At 58.1% G+C, this 13713-nt stretch overlaps 1 protein-coding gene across 1 annotated transcript in view; it reads left to right on the forward strand.

Annotated features, from left to right (window-relative positions):
- Positions 1–13713, forward strand: part of TGM6 (transglutaminase 6) — a 35069-nt gene that overhangs the window by 1144 nt on the left and 20212 nt on the right. The window contains exons 2-5 of the mRNA XM_051845194.3: positions 9263–9436; positions 9819–10061; positions 10698–10816; positions 12326–12454. Coding sequence (XP_051701154.2) covers positions 9263–9436; positions 9819–10061; positions 10698–10816; positions 12326–12454 — 665 coding nt within the window. The remainder of the gene's footprint in view (positions 1–9262; positions 9437–9818; positions 10062–10697; positions 10817–12325; positions 12455–13713) is intronic.

The following is a 13713-nucleotide window of genomic DNA, read 5'->3' on the forward strand; positions in this document are numbered from 1 at the left end:
CGTTCCTTCTCTGAACCGTGATCTCTACAGCTGTAACTGTGGGAGGCTGGGGCATCAGCCTTAGCATGTCGATATCGACTGATCATCGGGTTCGATTCGATCCCCCCAGGTCTTCTGGATCCTCCTGGCTTCTCTTTGTTTTAATTTTCATTCTTTATTTGAAAAGTGAAATGGAGAGACAGAGATCTCCCATCTACTGGTTCGCTTCCCCACATGAAGCCAGGAGCCCAGAAATCAGCCTCTCGTATGGGCGGCAGGGCCCAGGTGATTGAGCCATCACCTGCTGCCTCTAAGGGATGTGTGAGCAGCAAAGTGAAGTCAGGAGTGGAGCCAGGACTCAAGCACAGGCCCTCCAACATGGGATACCAACATCTCACGCGATATCTATATATTTTTTTATTTCTTTGACAGATAGAGTTAGAGAGAGAGAGAGACAGAGAGAAAGATCCTCCCTCCGTTGGTTCACCCTCCCAAATGGCCACTATGGCCAGCGCTGCACCGTTCCAAAGCCGGGAGCCAGATGCTTTCTCCTGGTCTCCCATGCAGGTGCACGGCACAAGCACTTGGGCCATCCTCCACTGCCCTCCCGGGCCACAGCAGAGAGCTGGACTGGAAGAGGAGCAACCGGGACTAGAACCCGGTGCCCATATAAGATGCCGGCGCCGCAGGCGGAGGATTAGCCAAGTGAGCCACGGCGCCGGCCCCCCACTCGATGTCTTAACTGCTGTGCCACGCACCTGTTCCCCTCCTGGATCCCTTTTTTTTTTTTTTTTTTTTTTTTGACAGGCAGAGTGGACAGTGAGAGAGAGAGACAGAGATAAAGGTCTTCCTTTGCCGTTGGTTCACCCTCCAATGGCCGCCGCGGCCGGCGCGCTGCGGCCGGCGCACCGCGCTGATCCGATGGCAGGAGCCAGGAGCCAGGTGCTTTTCCTGGTCTCCCATGGGGTGCAGGGCCCAAGCACCTGGGCCATCCTCCACTGCACTCCCTGGCCACAGCAGAGGGCTGGCCTGGAAGAGGGGCAACCGGGACAGAATCCGGCGCCCCGACCGGGACTAGAACCCGGTGTGCCGGCGCCACTAGGCGGAGGATTAGCCTAGTGAGCCGCGGCGCCGGCCCCACTCCTGGATCCTTGAGAGCGTCTGCTCCTCAGAGCGGGAGCCCGTGCCTACCACGCACTCTGTATGAATGAATGAGACGGCAGATCCCGGGTGGAAAGTACATCCGTCCATCATCCCGGGGATCCTCCTCCAGCCCCTCTCACTCTGTCCTTGGCAGACATCACTAGCTGACTCCACGGAGCCTGAACGAGGTTCCACAATTCTCCTTGGTGCGGTTCCTCACCAGTCCCTCCTGGCTGATCTGTGTTAGCAAACGAGACCTGTTGGCTGTTATCAAATTAAAACCTTTCGGCTGAGAGAGTCTATGACGTGAGTAGGAGGCTCTGTGTAGGTTGGCTGTGGCTGGTTCCTTGGAGCTGCTGGACTGGTGTCCACCAGTGAGAGGGAGGCCTGCAGCTTCCACCAGGACCAGGACGGAGAGGCCCCGGGCCACTCCCCAGTTAATCACTGCGCTCTGGAGATCAGGTGCCTGTGATGCATCCCAAGGACAAGGTCGTAATGGAGCCCATTAAAAACCAATTACACCGAGTCCGAGGCGGGGAGATGCTGCCAGACTCAGCAGCGCCTGCCGGGCTGAGCCCCACTGGGGGCCAGGCCCTGGCCAGGAAGGGAATATGAACCTCAGAGACCCCATAACTCAGCCAGAGCCACGCAACCGACAGCAGAGGGTTCCAGAGGATGGCATTAATGGGATGGCAGCCAGGCAGCCCCGTGTAAACACGGATGGTGATAAAAACGCGGTTACGAACACGTTGCCTGACTACCCAGCATCTCCAGGTGCTGTCTCAAGGACTCTCTGTGAACAGTCATCACCAGGACGCTGAGCCTCGGAGGTTCGTTCACCTGCCTGGGGTCTCACAACCAACCACTGGCAAAACTCGCACGGGCACTCGCGCGTGTGTGTATCTCTGAAGTCAGACTCCTGGTGGCTGGGCCTGGAGGGGACGGAGGCACAGGGACAATGGCGAGGGGGGATGGGGAGGGCAGTGGATGGTCTGTGTCTACGGCTGACACATTCCCCTCCTCCCTGCCCCGTGACTTGGGCGGGAAGAAGGAAGTTGGGAAGGGAGGGCAGGTTTTGGAATGTGACAACTAAGAGAGAGAGAGGGATTATGGGCTGGGCGGGGTGTGCGGCCAGGGTGTGGGCAGCGATCCCAGAGGGTGGGCCGGGACGCTTCCCTTCCACTCCCAGCCAAGGAGGGGAGGATGCTCCTTCATTCATGCAATTAAGGTTCACCGAGCACCTGCTGGGCCCTGCGCCCTGCACCCTGTGCCCTGCGCCCTGCGCAAGGCTCCAACAAGGCAGACAGGGTGAGCCCCGTGCCCCTCCCTCATGGAGCGCTTAGACTGGGGCAGAGATGTGGCGACAGGCAACAAGAACACGGCTTCCCTGCCCCAGGCTCTCAGAGAGCGGAATCTGAGAGGAGCAGGTGGACAGGTGGTGCCAGGTTCATTTGACCAGGAGTCTGCAAGTCATCCCACGTGTGCCTCAGCTCCTCCCCTCGGCTACCTTGTACGCGGGATGCCATCCCCTGTGCCCATCAGTGTCGCTGTCCCCACAAGGGCTGGAGAGGGCCCTGGTTAGGGCCGAACTGACCTGACATCAGCAGAACCAGGTTTGAGCATCCCCCACACGTGTGGTCGTGAGGCTGTGATGCCGATGGGCGTGGCTCACTCAGCTCACCGAAGGAGCTGCCCTAGGGGCGGGTCACGTGGACACCGGATGAGTGCCCTCCTGGGCCAAGCATACGATTGTGGGGCTGGGCATGGTGGGTAGAAACTTCCGGGTTCTCTCTGCAAAACCACCAAGGAGCAAAAGAAAGAGGTGTGTTCTAGGGGGAGGGGGGTGGCAAGGAGAAGTTGTAGGGAAAAAGACCCCAGATTGGCAGGAGGAAGAACTTCCCATCACCTGTGCTGTCAGTGAGGTGTCTCTCAAAGACGTGCAAGTGGGGACCATGATGGAGGGTCCCCTGAGAGCTCAGCTGAGAAACTGGACCTGGGCAGGGAGCTGGGAGAGAGTCCGTCCCTGCGACTCGCTATGTTGGGAATAATGGCAGTTCTGACTCATCGCACCCCTCTGGCCTGCCTGTGATAAGGAGGGAGATGTCCCGGAGCGGGTGGGAGCCGGTTTGCCATGTCGCCCAGAATCCTCAGGGCTTGAACCCATGACCCAGGCCCCCGGAACCCTCATCAAACCCAAACCCCCCTTGTATGCAGCCCTGGGGCAGAGCAGGGCTGAGGTGATTAGTACCCTATAACCCTGTCCCCTGCCCCTGATTCATCCCCTAAAACATAAAAACAAGAGCCTCCTGTTCCAACCTGTCCCTGGGTAGGCTGCACTTGCAAAGGAGCAATGGAAGCTGCAGACCCAATGTGTCCCCAGGCAAGAAGTCCCTCTCTTCCCGGCTCAGTCTCAGTTTCTGTGCTAATCAAATGGAGACCTGAGCCACGATGACACTTTTGGTTGACGTTAGACTTGATGATGCTGGGTACAAGGTCCATGATGGGTCCTGCCCATGTTTTCAGGCAGGGCATGAGCTCAGACCCTCTGAGCTCATGGTGCTGGGGTCTCGGTGCTTCCTGGCTGCCAAGAACTACTGGGACTAACCGGGTAGGAAGGCGTCAGTTCTAAGTCCCTGGCATGTTGTTCCAGCTCCTGCCACACAGGGGCGCTGTTGAACACTGGTCTTGCACAGTCTTGCTCATGCGTCACAGCAGTGAATACGTGCACCCCCTCCCATAGGAGGTGCATACGTGTCAGCTGTGAGTTCCTATTCGTATGTTTGGTTGTTGTCCCTAGATGATGGCGCCAGGCTGGAGCCAATCTAAAACATGTTTTCCATGAACCTCAGGCCTGGGTATTGAGACCCTGGCACAGCCCAGACCACTCAGCAGTGGAGACCTTAGGAGGCTGCTGCCAGCAGGATGAGAGAGACATGACTCCCCCTGTGTTCCAGGTACCTAATGCTGCGCGATAAACCACTCTGACACTTGGGCCTTCAGACAGCAAGAACTGTTCTCTGGCTTAAGAATGGCAGCCTGGGCAGGGTTCAGCAGGGACACTGTTCTGTGCTTCATTTGGTATCTGCTGGGGCAGCTTGACGGGGGCCGGAGGCTCCTCCAGCAAGAAGAGTCCCCCATTCGGCTGCTGGGGTGGTGCAGGCCGTGGTTCCACTGTGTGCGAGCCTCTCCAGGGGCCATCTGGGCTTCTTCTTTGGATAGTGCCTGGTGTCCAAGGACTAGCAGCTCAGGGGCACCAGGAAGAAGCTGGGCCGACTTGGAGCATCTTGGAAGTCACAAGGCATCATTCTGTTTTATCCACAAGCCTTCCAGACTCAAGAGCTGGGGACCTATACCCCATCTCTCAAGGGGCGGACTAGCTACCTCGTAGCATAAGAAGAGTAGGTGATGGGGGGTTCCGCTGCAGCCATCCTGTAAGAATACAGTCGGGGTGCTCGTTTGGCCCAGCAGTTAAGACTCCTGCGTCCCATCCCAGAGCAGCCAATGCCGCTACCAACGCCAGCTTCCCACCAGCGCAAACCCTGGAAAGCAACAGCTTAGGGCTCAAGTAGTTGGATCCTTGCCACCCAGCTGGGAGACCTGGATTGAGTTCCCGGCTCCCAACTTGGGCCCAACCCAGCCCCAGCCACCTGTGGAGTGGAGCAGGACAGACCCTCAGGGCTGCCTTGACCGTCGGAGTAAGGTGGAGGTGACGGCATGCCCCCTCCAAGGTCAGGGCATGAAGGGCACTGCGGCTTCTGCCTTGGTCCTTTAGATCATTTGCTTGGGAAAGCCAGGACCTGCCAGGCAGACATGGAGCAGTCCTGTGGAGAGGTCCATGGAGAGGAAGCGAGTCCCCAGGCTACACCCAGCACCGAGTTTCCTACCACGAAGTCAGCCACCTTGGAGGTGCTCCCCCCAGCCTTCAATGCTTGCAGCCCCCTTGACATAGGATAACAACTGCATGAGGGACTCGGAGGCCCAGCTCGCTCCAACTCCTGACCCACAGAAACCACGAAGGCACCCTGTGGTACTGGGCTGGCATTCTTGTTTTTCTGAGCTAAACTCTGGGTTGAGCAGTGATAGGTAACTAAGACATCAACTCTCTTTTCCTTAATGCCCCCCTAAATAAAGCATATTTTGCAATGCTTCTCCATTACCCTCGATTAAATGGGCTCATATAACCTACCTCCATGCATCACTTTAAGAAAAAAAAAATCACATCCTAACTAATATAAGAGGTAAGGAGGCCGGCGCCGCGGCTCACTAGGCTAATCCTCCGCCTTGTGGCGCCGGCACACAGGGTTCTAGTCCCGGTCGGGGCACCGGATTCTGTCCCGGTTGCCCCTCTTCCAGGCCAGCTCTCTGCTGTGGCCCAGGAGTGCAGTGGAGGATGGCCCAAGTGCTTGGGCCCTGCACCCCATGGGAGACCAGGAGAAGCACCTGGCTCCTGCCATTGGATCAGCACGGTGCGCCAGCCGCAGTGCGCTGGCCGCAGCGGCCATTGGAGGGTGAACCAACGGCAAAGGAAGACCTTTCTCTCTGTCTCTCTCACTGTCCACTCTGCCTTTAAAAAAAAAAAAAAAAGAGGTAAAGAAAAGGAAAAGCAACTTCCAAGCACAGCTAAATGCGTAAATGTTTCATGATGTGGTGCTCAGACGCTGCCCCGGGTATATGGGAGCCCTGTGAATGCGCAAGCTAGACGCACGCTCACCCCCGTGGGCTGTGCTGGGGACCCGGTACCAGCAGTGCGACCCTCTGTGATAAAGCTTTCCAAAACCTAAAGAGAGAACCCAGAAAGTTCCAGGCAAATAAGGGGCTATCTTCAATTTGTATGATAGTTGCATTCCTATGAATTCGGTATATATAAGACTATTGCCAAACTCAATGAAAAGACGCATGTAAAGCCGAGTTGGGCTTTTGGCTCAGCCAATAGGAAGAAGATCTTTTCCCTGAAGGACTAGTGGGTGGGACGATTGAGTGTTGCACGAGGCTTGGCTCAGCCGTTCTTTCCCATTGCAGGGTGACTGGCATTGCTGGCCTGGTTCCATCCCTGGGGCAGCAAAGCCACAATCACACAAACATCCCCCTGGGAATGGCTCTGTATTGGGAGTGGGAGTTGTTTTTTGTTTTTGTTTTTGTTTTTGTTTTTGTTTTTTACAGGCAGAATCAAACAGGGAGAGACAGAGAGAAAGGTCTTCCTTTTCCGTTGGCTCACCCCCCCAAATGGCCACCGCGGCCAGCACACTGCGCCAGTCTGAAGCCAGGAGCCAGGGGCCTCCTCCTGGTTTCCCATGCAGGTGCAGGGCCCAAGCACTTGGGCCATCCTCCACTGCCTTCCCGGGCCACAGCAGAGAGCTGGACAGGAAGAGGAGCAAACGGGACAGAATCTGGCACCCCAACCGGGACTAGAACCCTGGGGTGCCGGCACCGCAGGCAGAGGATTAGCCAAGTGAGCCACAGCACTGGCCTATTGGGAGCTTTAAGCTGCGGCTCCTCTGAGAGCCAGGCCCCGTCTCCCTTCTGTTGATGTCCACGGCACCAGCACTGGCGTGCTCAGAGCCTAGGAGACCCTGGGCTCCAGATCAGCAGCTCTCGGCAGAGGCTGCAGGTTGGAAATACCTGGGAGCTTCCAAATGCTCAGTGTCCAGGCAGCTCCCTGCGATGACTAAACTGGGGCCTCCAGGGGAGGGCTCCCGGGTCACTCCAACGTGCGGCCAGCTCTGTGAATCATCACGGCCGCACTCAGCAAGTGGTTCTCCATTGCAGCGGCTGCCCACCAGTGGGCCATGGAGTCAAAAGCATGGCAGATCTAAGAGCTGGCCGGGGCTAGGGGCGGCTAGGGCCTGGCCGTGGTGTCTTCTGGTTGAACCCAGACTGCTGCGTAGAACACCAGTGACAGGCCACCTGGTGACGGTAGCAGATCAGGACAGAAATGAGGCCTGTGTACTCCATGATGGGGCACACACGGACAAACACATGAACCTCGTACAAGCCACAGCGATGGTGACACCCCTGCTGGCCAGTGTGACAGCTGCTGCTTCACCCCCTAGGACGGGGCTCCCCGTCGTCACGTCCACTTCCGTGGTAGGATTATGAAGACGCTCCCACACAGATGGGCCCTGCTTCCCGGCAGAGGCCAGTCCATGCCAAAGCCTGCATCCTCCAGCTTTTCCCCCCAGTCACTGACCCAAGGCCAAGCCCAAGCCCTGCAAGGCTTTTCCAACTTCCTCCTCCCGAGACGCCCCCTGCTGGGTGTGCTGTCTCATTGTAGAGAGAAATAAGGCAAGTCTGGGTTCCTGGTGGTCCTGGCTAGACAGCGTTGACCGCAAAGAGCCTAACATTTCAGCATTTGTTCCTCTCAATGAGGGGAGAGAGGGCTGGAGCCAGTTTCGGTTTCTATCTGCACCCGCATACCAGTGCACTGGAATACGTCCGGGCCTTTGTTATCTGGTCACACTCAGTGGTCAGGAGCTGGAAACTGTGCCGCCCGCAGACTCGGCTCTGGCCCCTGCTTGCTTGTGCGCCATTTGATGTGTCGTAGCACTTCCCTCAGCCTCAGCTTTCTCATTCATTCATTCATTCATTCATGCATTCAAGAAATATTTGTTGAGTGGTTTCCATGTATCAGGACTGAAGATCCATTAGTGAATAAACAGGATTCCCGGCCCTCATGGGGTTGATATTCTTGAAAGGGGAAGTAGACAAACAACAGTCACGGGCGGCTCCGCCTACTCAGGTGTCACCCTTGCACGTCTGGGACTTGCATGTAGGGGCCTCCGAGAGCTCTACACGGCAGGCAGTCATCCGCACAACCTCAACACACCACTATTCCCATCCTGCAAGGGGGGAGACTGAGGCACATGGGAGCATAAGTGGAAGTTCATGAAGCCGGTAGATGGCCAAGTTAGGTTTTCAGTATATATCGGCTACCTCCAGAATCTCTGCTTGTAACCGCTGGGCCACACAGCCCCCAGGGCCACCTGTGGAGGGCAAGACACCCCCCCCCCCCAGCACCAGACACCAGCCTGGCACTGACAGCACAAAACTCACGGAAGTGGAATTGGAAGGTGATTTGACTCTGAGGCAGACTGGTCTTGACTGAAAACCGCTGTATGCATGGATTCCAAGAAGCTTCTGTGCCAAAATGAGTTTGCCTTTTAATTCCATCCTCATGGACTTTTTAAAATTTATTAATTTGGAAGGTAGAGATACAGAGGGCTTCAGAGATGCACAGAAATCTCCCATTGGCTTCCAAATGCCCACAATAGCCAAAGCCAGGCCACACTGAAGCTGGAAGCCAGGGACTCCATCCAGGTCTCCCGCGTAGGGGGCAGGGACCCAAGGACTTGAGCCATCCCTTGCTGCCTCTCAGGGTGCGCACTAGCAGGGAGCGGGAATTGGAGCAGCATGCACTCTGATGTGGCGTGCTGGTAACTCCAGCGCTGTCCTAACCTCTGAGCCAAACCCCCTTCCGTCTGTGTGGATCCCCACATTCGTGGATCCTGCACCCACACATTGGCTCACTTGCTACAATTTATTTCTAACTCCAAAATCAATGCTCTGGGCGCTTTCGGGGTTATTTGCAAGCATGCACAGGGTGGCAATACCTTGAGTCTGCTAACATCGGTGCCCCCAGCTAAAGTTACACAAGCGTCCTTGGCATTTTTTGTACGTTTTCATGGTGATTTCCCTGTCTCACATGGCCTTGGGAGTGCACTGAAGGGCTGTGTGGCATCCTGGGCGCAAGAAAATCTCACAGAGAAATCACGCGATGGGTTAAAGCCCCTGGAGGCCTGTGAAGGAACGGACCATACACACTAAATGAGGCATCCTTAAGCAGTGCACATAATACGAGGTCACCTGTCCCTGGGTTGGTGAGTGAGTGACGACCACAGGCTCGCAGGAAACAAACTCCGGGTCTTCCCTGAGAGCCGCAGTTCAGTACTCGCTAACCCAGCATTCGTCACGGCTTCACAGAAGCCATCGGGATCAGCGGTGTGGTATCCGTGGAATCCGTGGTGGCGGATGAACACCTGACTGGCAGGAAGGCGCGGGCGGGAGGGCCAGCGCGGTAAGGGGAAATGTGCCAAGAGTTTGGTCTCCCCCTCTCCCCTCTCCCCCCGCCCCGCCCCTTGTTCAGGGGTCAGAGTCACCAAGGTAGACTGGCAACGCCCGAGGAACGGCGCTGCCCACCGCACCGAGGAGTACCCCTGCCCTGAGCTGGTGATTCGCAGGGGCCAGGTGTTCGGCCTCACGCTGGAGGTGAGCGGAGACCCGGACAGCGATGAGAACTTCATCTTCACGGTGGAGACAGGTAACTGGGCTCGCCGGCGCCCCCTGGTGGCCTGCAGGTGGAGAAACTTGGGACGGGTCGCCTCAGCCTGCAGGGTGGAAGACAGCTGTGACAGTGGGACAGGTGGGATGACCTCTTGGGCACCGTGTGCAAAAGGGCTCTGGAAGGGTGTGGAAAGTCGTTGAGCACTTCTGGAACCAAGCACCTTGGCCCAGGCTGGGAGTCAGGACAGCTGCTGTGCCTCCCACCCGGCGCTGGCTCCGGGAGCCCCCATCCCCAGTGCTCACACTCATGCACACACGGGGTGCAGGCTGGGCCTCAGGCCTGGAGCCCTTCCGGCGCTCTGAAGCTGGCCTCCCACGGCCGGGGGTGGGGTCTCTCCATTGCCTCCCCTCACCACCAGGACCCCGGGCTTCCGAGGCCTTCCACACCAAAGCCGAGTTCGAGACGTCGGAGCTGCAGGTGAGTGCCGCCTGGACGGCGGTGAAGGAGGCCCAGACGGAGAGCACCGTGGCCGTCAGCCTCAGCAGCCCGCCGGACGCCGCCATCGGCCGCTACCTGCTGAGCGCCAGGGCTTCCTCTCGCCGCAAGCACAGTGACCGGAAGCTGGGCGAGTTCATCCTCCTCTTCAACCCTTGGTGCCCAGGTGGGAGCTGCCGCAGCCCGGACAGAGGGCACCCTGGAAGGGTCCTTGGAGGCGGGCCTGCCCTTGGAGGGGGCCCAGGACACGGGCTAGGGGACAGGGACGTGAATGCCAAGAGCTGGGCCGGGACAGAGGTGGCCCCAGGCACAGGAGATGGGCGGCAGGTGCCTGGGGGGGGGGGCAGGAGCCAAGAGTTTCTTCGGTGGGCAATAAGGTGGGGCCTGGTGCCCAGGAGGAGATCAGACACCTGTGACCCCCCCCCAGCTCTGCTAAGTCGCTGCTTCCTCTGAGAGCCTCAGCTTCCTCACCTGTGAGGTGGGAATGATAACCTGCCTCCTGCCTCCTAGGGGCGTGGTCAGGGTTCATCGGGCTAATGTTCATGTGGCACCAGGTGCACCGTGGGCTCACTGGTGGTAGCCACGAGGAGTGTGCTTTGTCCTGAGCTCTGGGGCCGCAGTCAGCATCAAGCAGGAACACCCCGAAGGCTCGGGGCTCCTAGAATCCTTCAGTCTTGAGCTGGGCTGGGGTTGGTCCCAGGAGGGAGGCGGTGTCAGGGCAGGGCAGGCGAGCCCTCTCCTGCCGGCCCCCTGCCCGGGCCAGAGCCCTCACCCACCCCGGGGTCCGATGGCTGCTTTTCAGAGGACGATGTGTTCCTGGACTCCGAGGAGGAGCGACAGGAGTATGTGCTCAATGACAGCGGCGTCATCTTCCGGGGCGTGGAGAAGCACATCCGAGCCCAGGGCTGGAACTTCGGGCAGGTCTCCAGGGGCCCAGCCACACTAGGACGGGACGGAGGGGGGGTGGCGCATGAGGATGGCCAAGCCCGGGGCCCCTCTGTCTGCTCATGGCTTCCCAGATGGCACAAGCTGTGCTGTCTCTTGGAGCAAATCCATGTGTTTGTGCCTTGTCGCTCACTGTGCCAGGGCCTGCGCTGGGTGCCTGGGAGGCTGCCAGAACAGAATGCGGCAGGATGCGTGGCTCAAGCGTTGGTTCTCACGCTTGGACAAGCCGCAGGAGCTCTTGGAGGGTTCCTGAAAATGCAGACGACCGGGGCCCACCCCCAGCGCTGCTGACTGCACAGGTGGAGGGTGAGGCCTGGGAATCCATGTTTCTAACAGGTTCCCAGGCAGTGCCCATGCTGCTGAGTGGGGAAGGCCACTCTTAGAGACAGGGTCCTACACCAGATGCCACTGGGAAAGCAAGTGAGAGCGGCAGAGACGGACGCAGAGGGAAGCAGGAGACATGGGAAGGGAGTCCCCTCCGGGGCTGCACAAGGTTTAGTGGTGTTCAGGCTGGGGCAGGAGATGGACAGGCAGGGCTGAGTGGAGCGAGCAGCAGAGAGGCAGGAGAGGAGGGAGGCCCTGAGCCTGCTGCAGGAGCTCCATCTCCCCGGGCTCCAGCGCTTGCCTGGAGGAAGGTGGACAAGGCCCTGACCACCCTGCTGCAGCCGGGGGCAGGGGCTGGGCAGTGCTGCAGCACGGGCGAGCTTGGGCTCCATCTAAGGCACAGCCCCCTCCAGTGCCACGTGGGACAGTGAGCCCAGGGGTCCCTGCCTTCCACGTTTTCAGAGACCAAGCATCCATGCATGTGTGTCTAAATTCCCTAGCTTTCCTTTTTTTTTTTTTTTTTTTTTTTTTGGACAGTCAGAGTGGACAGTGAGAGAGAGAGACAGAGAGAAAAGTCTTCCTTTGCTGTTGGTTCACCCTCCAGTGGCCGCCGCGGCCAGCGCGCTGCGGCCGGCGCACCACACTGATCCGAAGGCAGGAGCCAGGTGCTTTTCCTGGTCTCCCATGGGGTGCAGGGCCCAAGCACTTGGGCCATCCTCCACTGCACTCCCTGGCCACAGCAGAGAGCTGGCCTGGAAGAGGGGCAACTGGGACAGAATCCAGCGCCCCGACCGGGACTAGAACCCGGGGTGCCGGCACCACAAGGCGGAGGATTAGCCTATTGAGCCGCGGTGCCGGCCAAGCTTTCCAATTTTGTCCACTAATTCAAATATATCTGAAGACGTCGTGTGGCCCAACGGAGAATATGGGTGGGATAGCTGTGTGTGACGTTGCTGTGGTAGTAGGGAGCCATGGGAGGTTATTGAACAGAGAAGGAGCATGATTAAGGTTGAGCTTCTGGTTCCTCTGGTGAACCTTAAGGAAGGCTGTCTGATGCACTATGATGTCCCTGGGGGATGGGGGTGGGGCAGGGTCCCCTGCGCCGTCGTGAGCCCCTGGCCAGAGCTGCCAGCCTCTGAGCACGGCCTCTCTGCGAAGCAGTTTGAAGAGGACATCCTGAGCATCTGCCTCGCCATCCTGGACCGAAGCCCCAGTCACCAAGCCTACCCAGCCACTGATGTGTGCCGGCGCTGCGACCCCGTCTACGTCACCAGGGTCATCAGCGCCATGGTGAGGCGCCCCCAGCCGTCCCTGCACACACACGCCCTCCGCACCCTACTGCTCGTCCGAAGCGCCCCTTGCTGTCATTCTCTCTTGCTGGGTGCCAGTGCACCGCCAAGCTCGGTGGGGAACGCTCCTTGTGAGGCTTGGGATCTGGGAGATGAGGGATTTGGGCAGGACGCCATGAGAATCGCTTGTCTCTGCTCGTCAGCTGGGGGTGTCGGAACAGACATCTGGGCTGCTTTGGTGGATCCCACACCTGCTGGGGTCTTGGTTCCTTGGCTCCTGCCTGTGCTATACAGCTGGGATGTCCCCTGGCCTGGCCCCAGTCCCTGGAACAGCTGGGACCGGCCCGTCTGCACGCTGCCTCTCCAAGCACGTGCTTAGCTTGGCTTCCTCACGGTAGGGCCGGCCCACACGTGGCTGCTGGCTTCCCACACCATCACTGTAGCAAGAAAGAGGAGTGGAAATACCCAGTCCTGGAAGACCTGAGCCCAGACACCGGCCCAGCACCACCTCCTCCTCGGTTGCTGGTCAGCTCAGGCTCAGGCACAAGGGACACAGACTGCCCACCCCCAGCCCCGTCTCTGTGGCAGGCGTGCCAGCTGTGCTCAGTCCCAGGCCCCCCCTCAAAACACAGCCGGAGGCCCTCCTGCCTCTCATCTCATGCAGCTGGTAGGGAGCTGAGATTCCAAAAATGGACAAAGCTGTGTTTCTCATATTTGATGCCCCCGATTCCACAAGGGCTCAGAGAGACGGAGCACAGAGAACCAGCGGTGGCGACCGAACCCAGACGGCAGGGAACCCCTGCCCAGGGGTGAGCAGTGCAGGCCCCGAGGCAGAGGCCTGACTCAGGAATGGCCTTGTGACTCACTCACTCTGTGGTGTGGATGGGCCCTCCACCCTTCTGAATCTCAGTTTTCTTATCTTAAAAAAAAAAGAGAGAGAATAATGGGAACTATACACTTAGGCTAATATGGAATGCATGAAGTCCTTGGAATAGTGCCTGACACACAGTAAGCATCTAAGACATGTCGATGGTCTGTATAATTCTTACACCAGCAGACTCCAAAACAGATCACTGGGAACAGGAAAGAGTTTCAACTACAGAGTACCCAAATGGAAGAAAATTTAGAATGATAAGTGGTACCAAGAAGTAGTGTCTTAAGGTGGCAGATACCCAACCCCCTCATTTTTTAATAGATGTATTTATTTATTTGAAAGTCAGAGTTACTCATAGAGACACAGAGAGAAGGAGAGGCAGAGAG

Source organism: Oryctolagus cuniculus, chromosome 11 (assembly GCF_051225735.1).
Source record: "Oryctolagus cuniculus isolate XC-2025 breed Fujian yellow rabbit chromosome 11, ASM5122573v1, whole genome shotgun sequence".
Taxonomy (NCBI): domain Eukaryota; kingdom Metazoa; phylum Chordata; class Mammalia; order Lagomorpha; family Leporidae; genus Oryctolagus; species Oryctolagus cuniculus.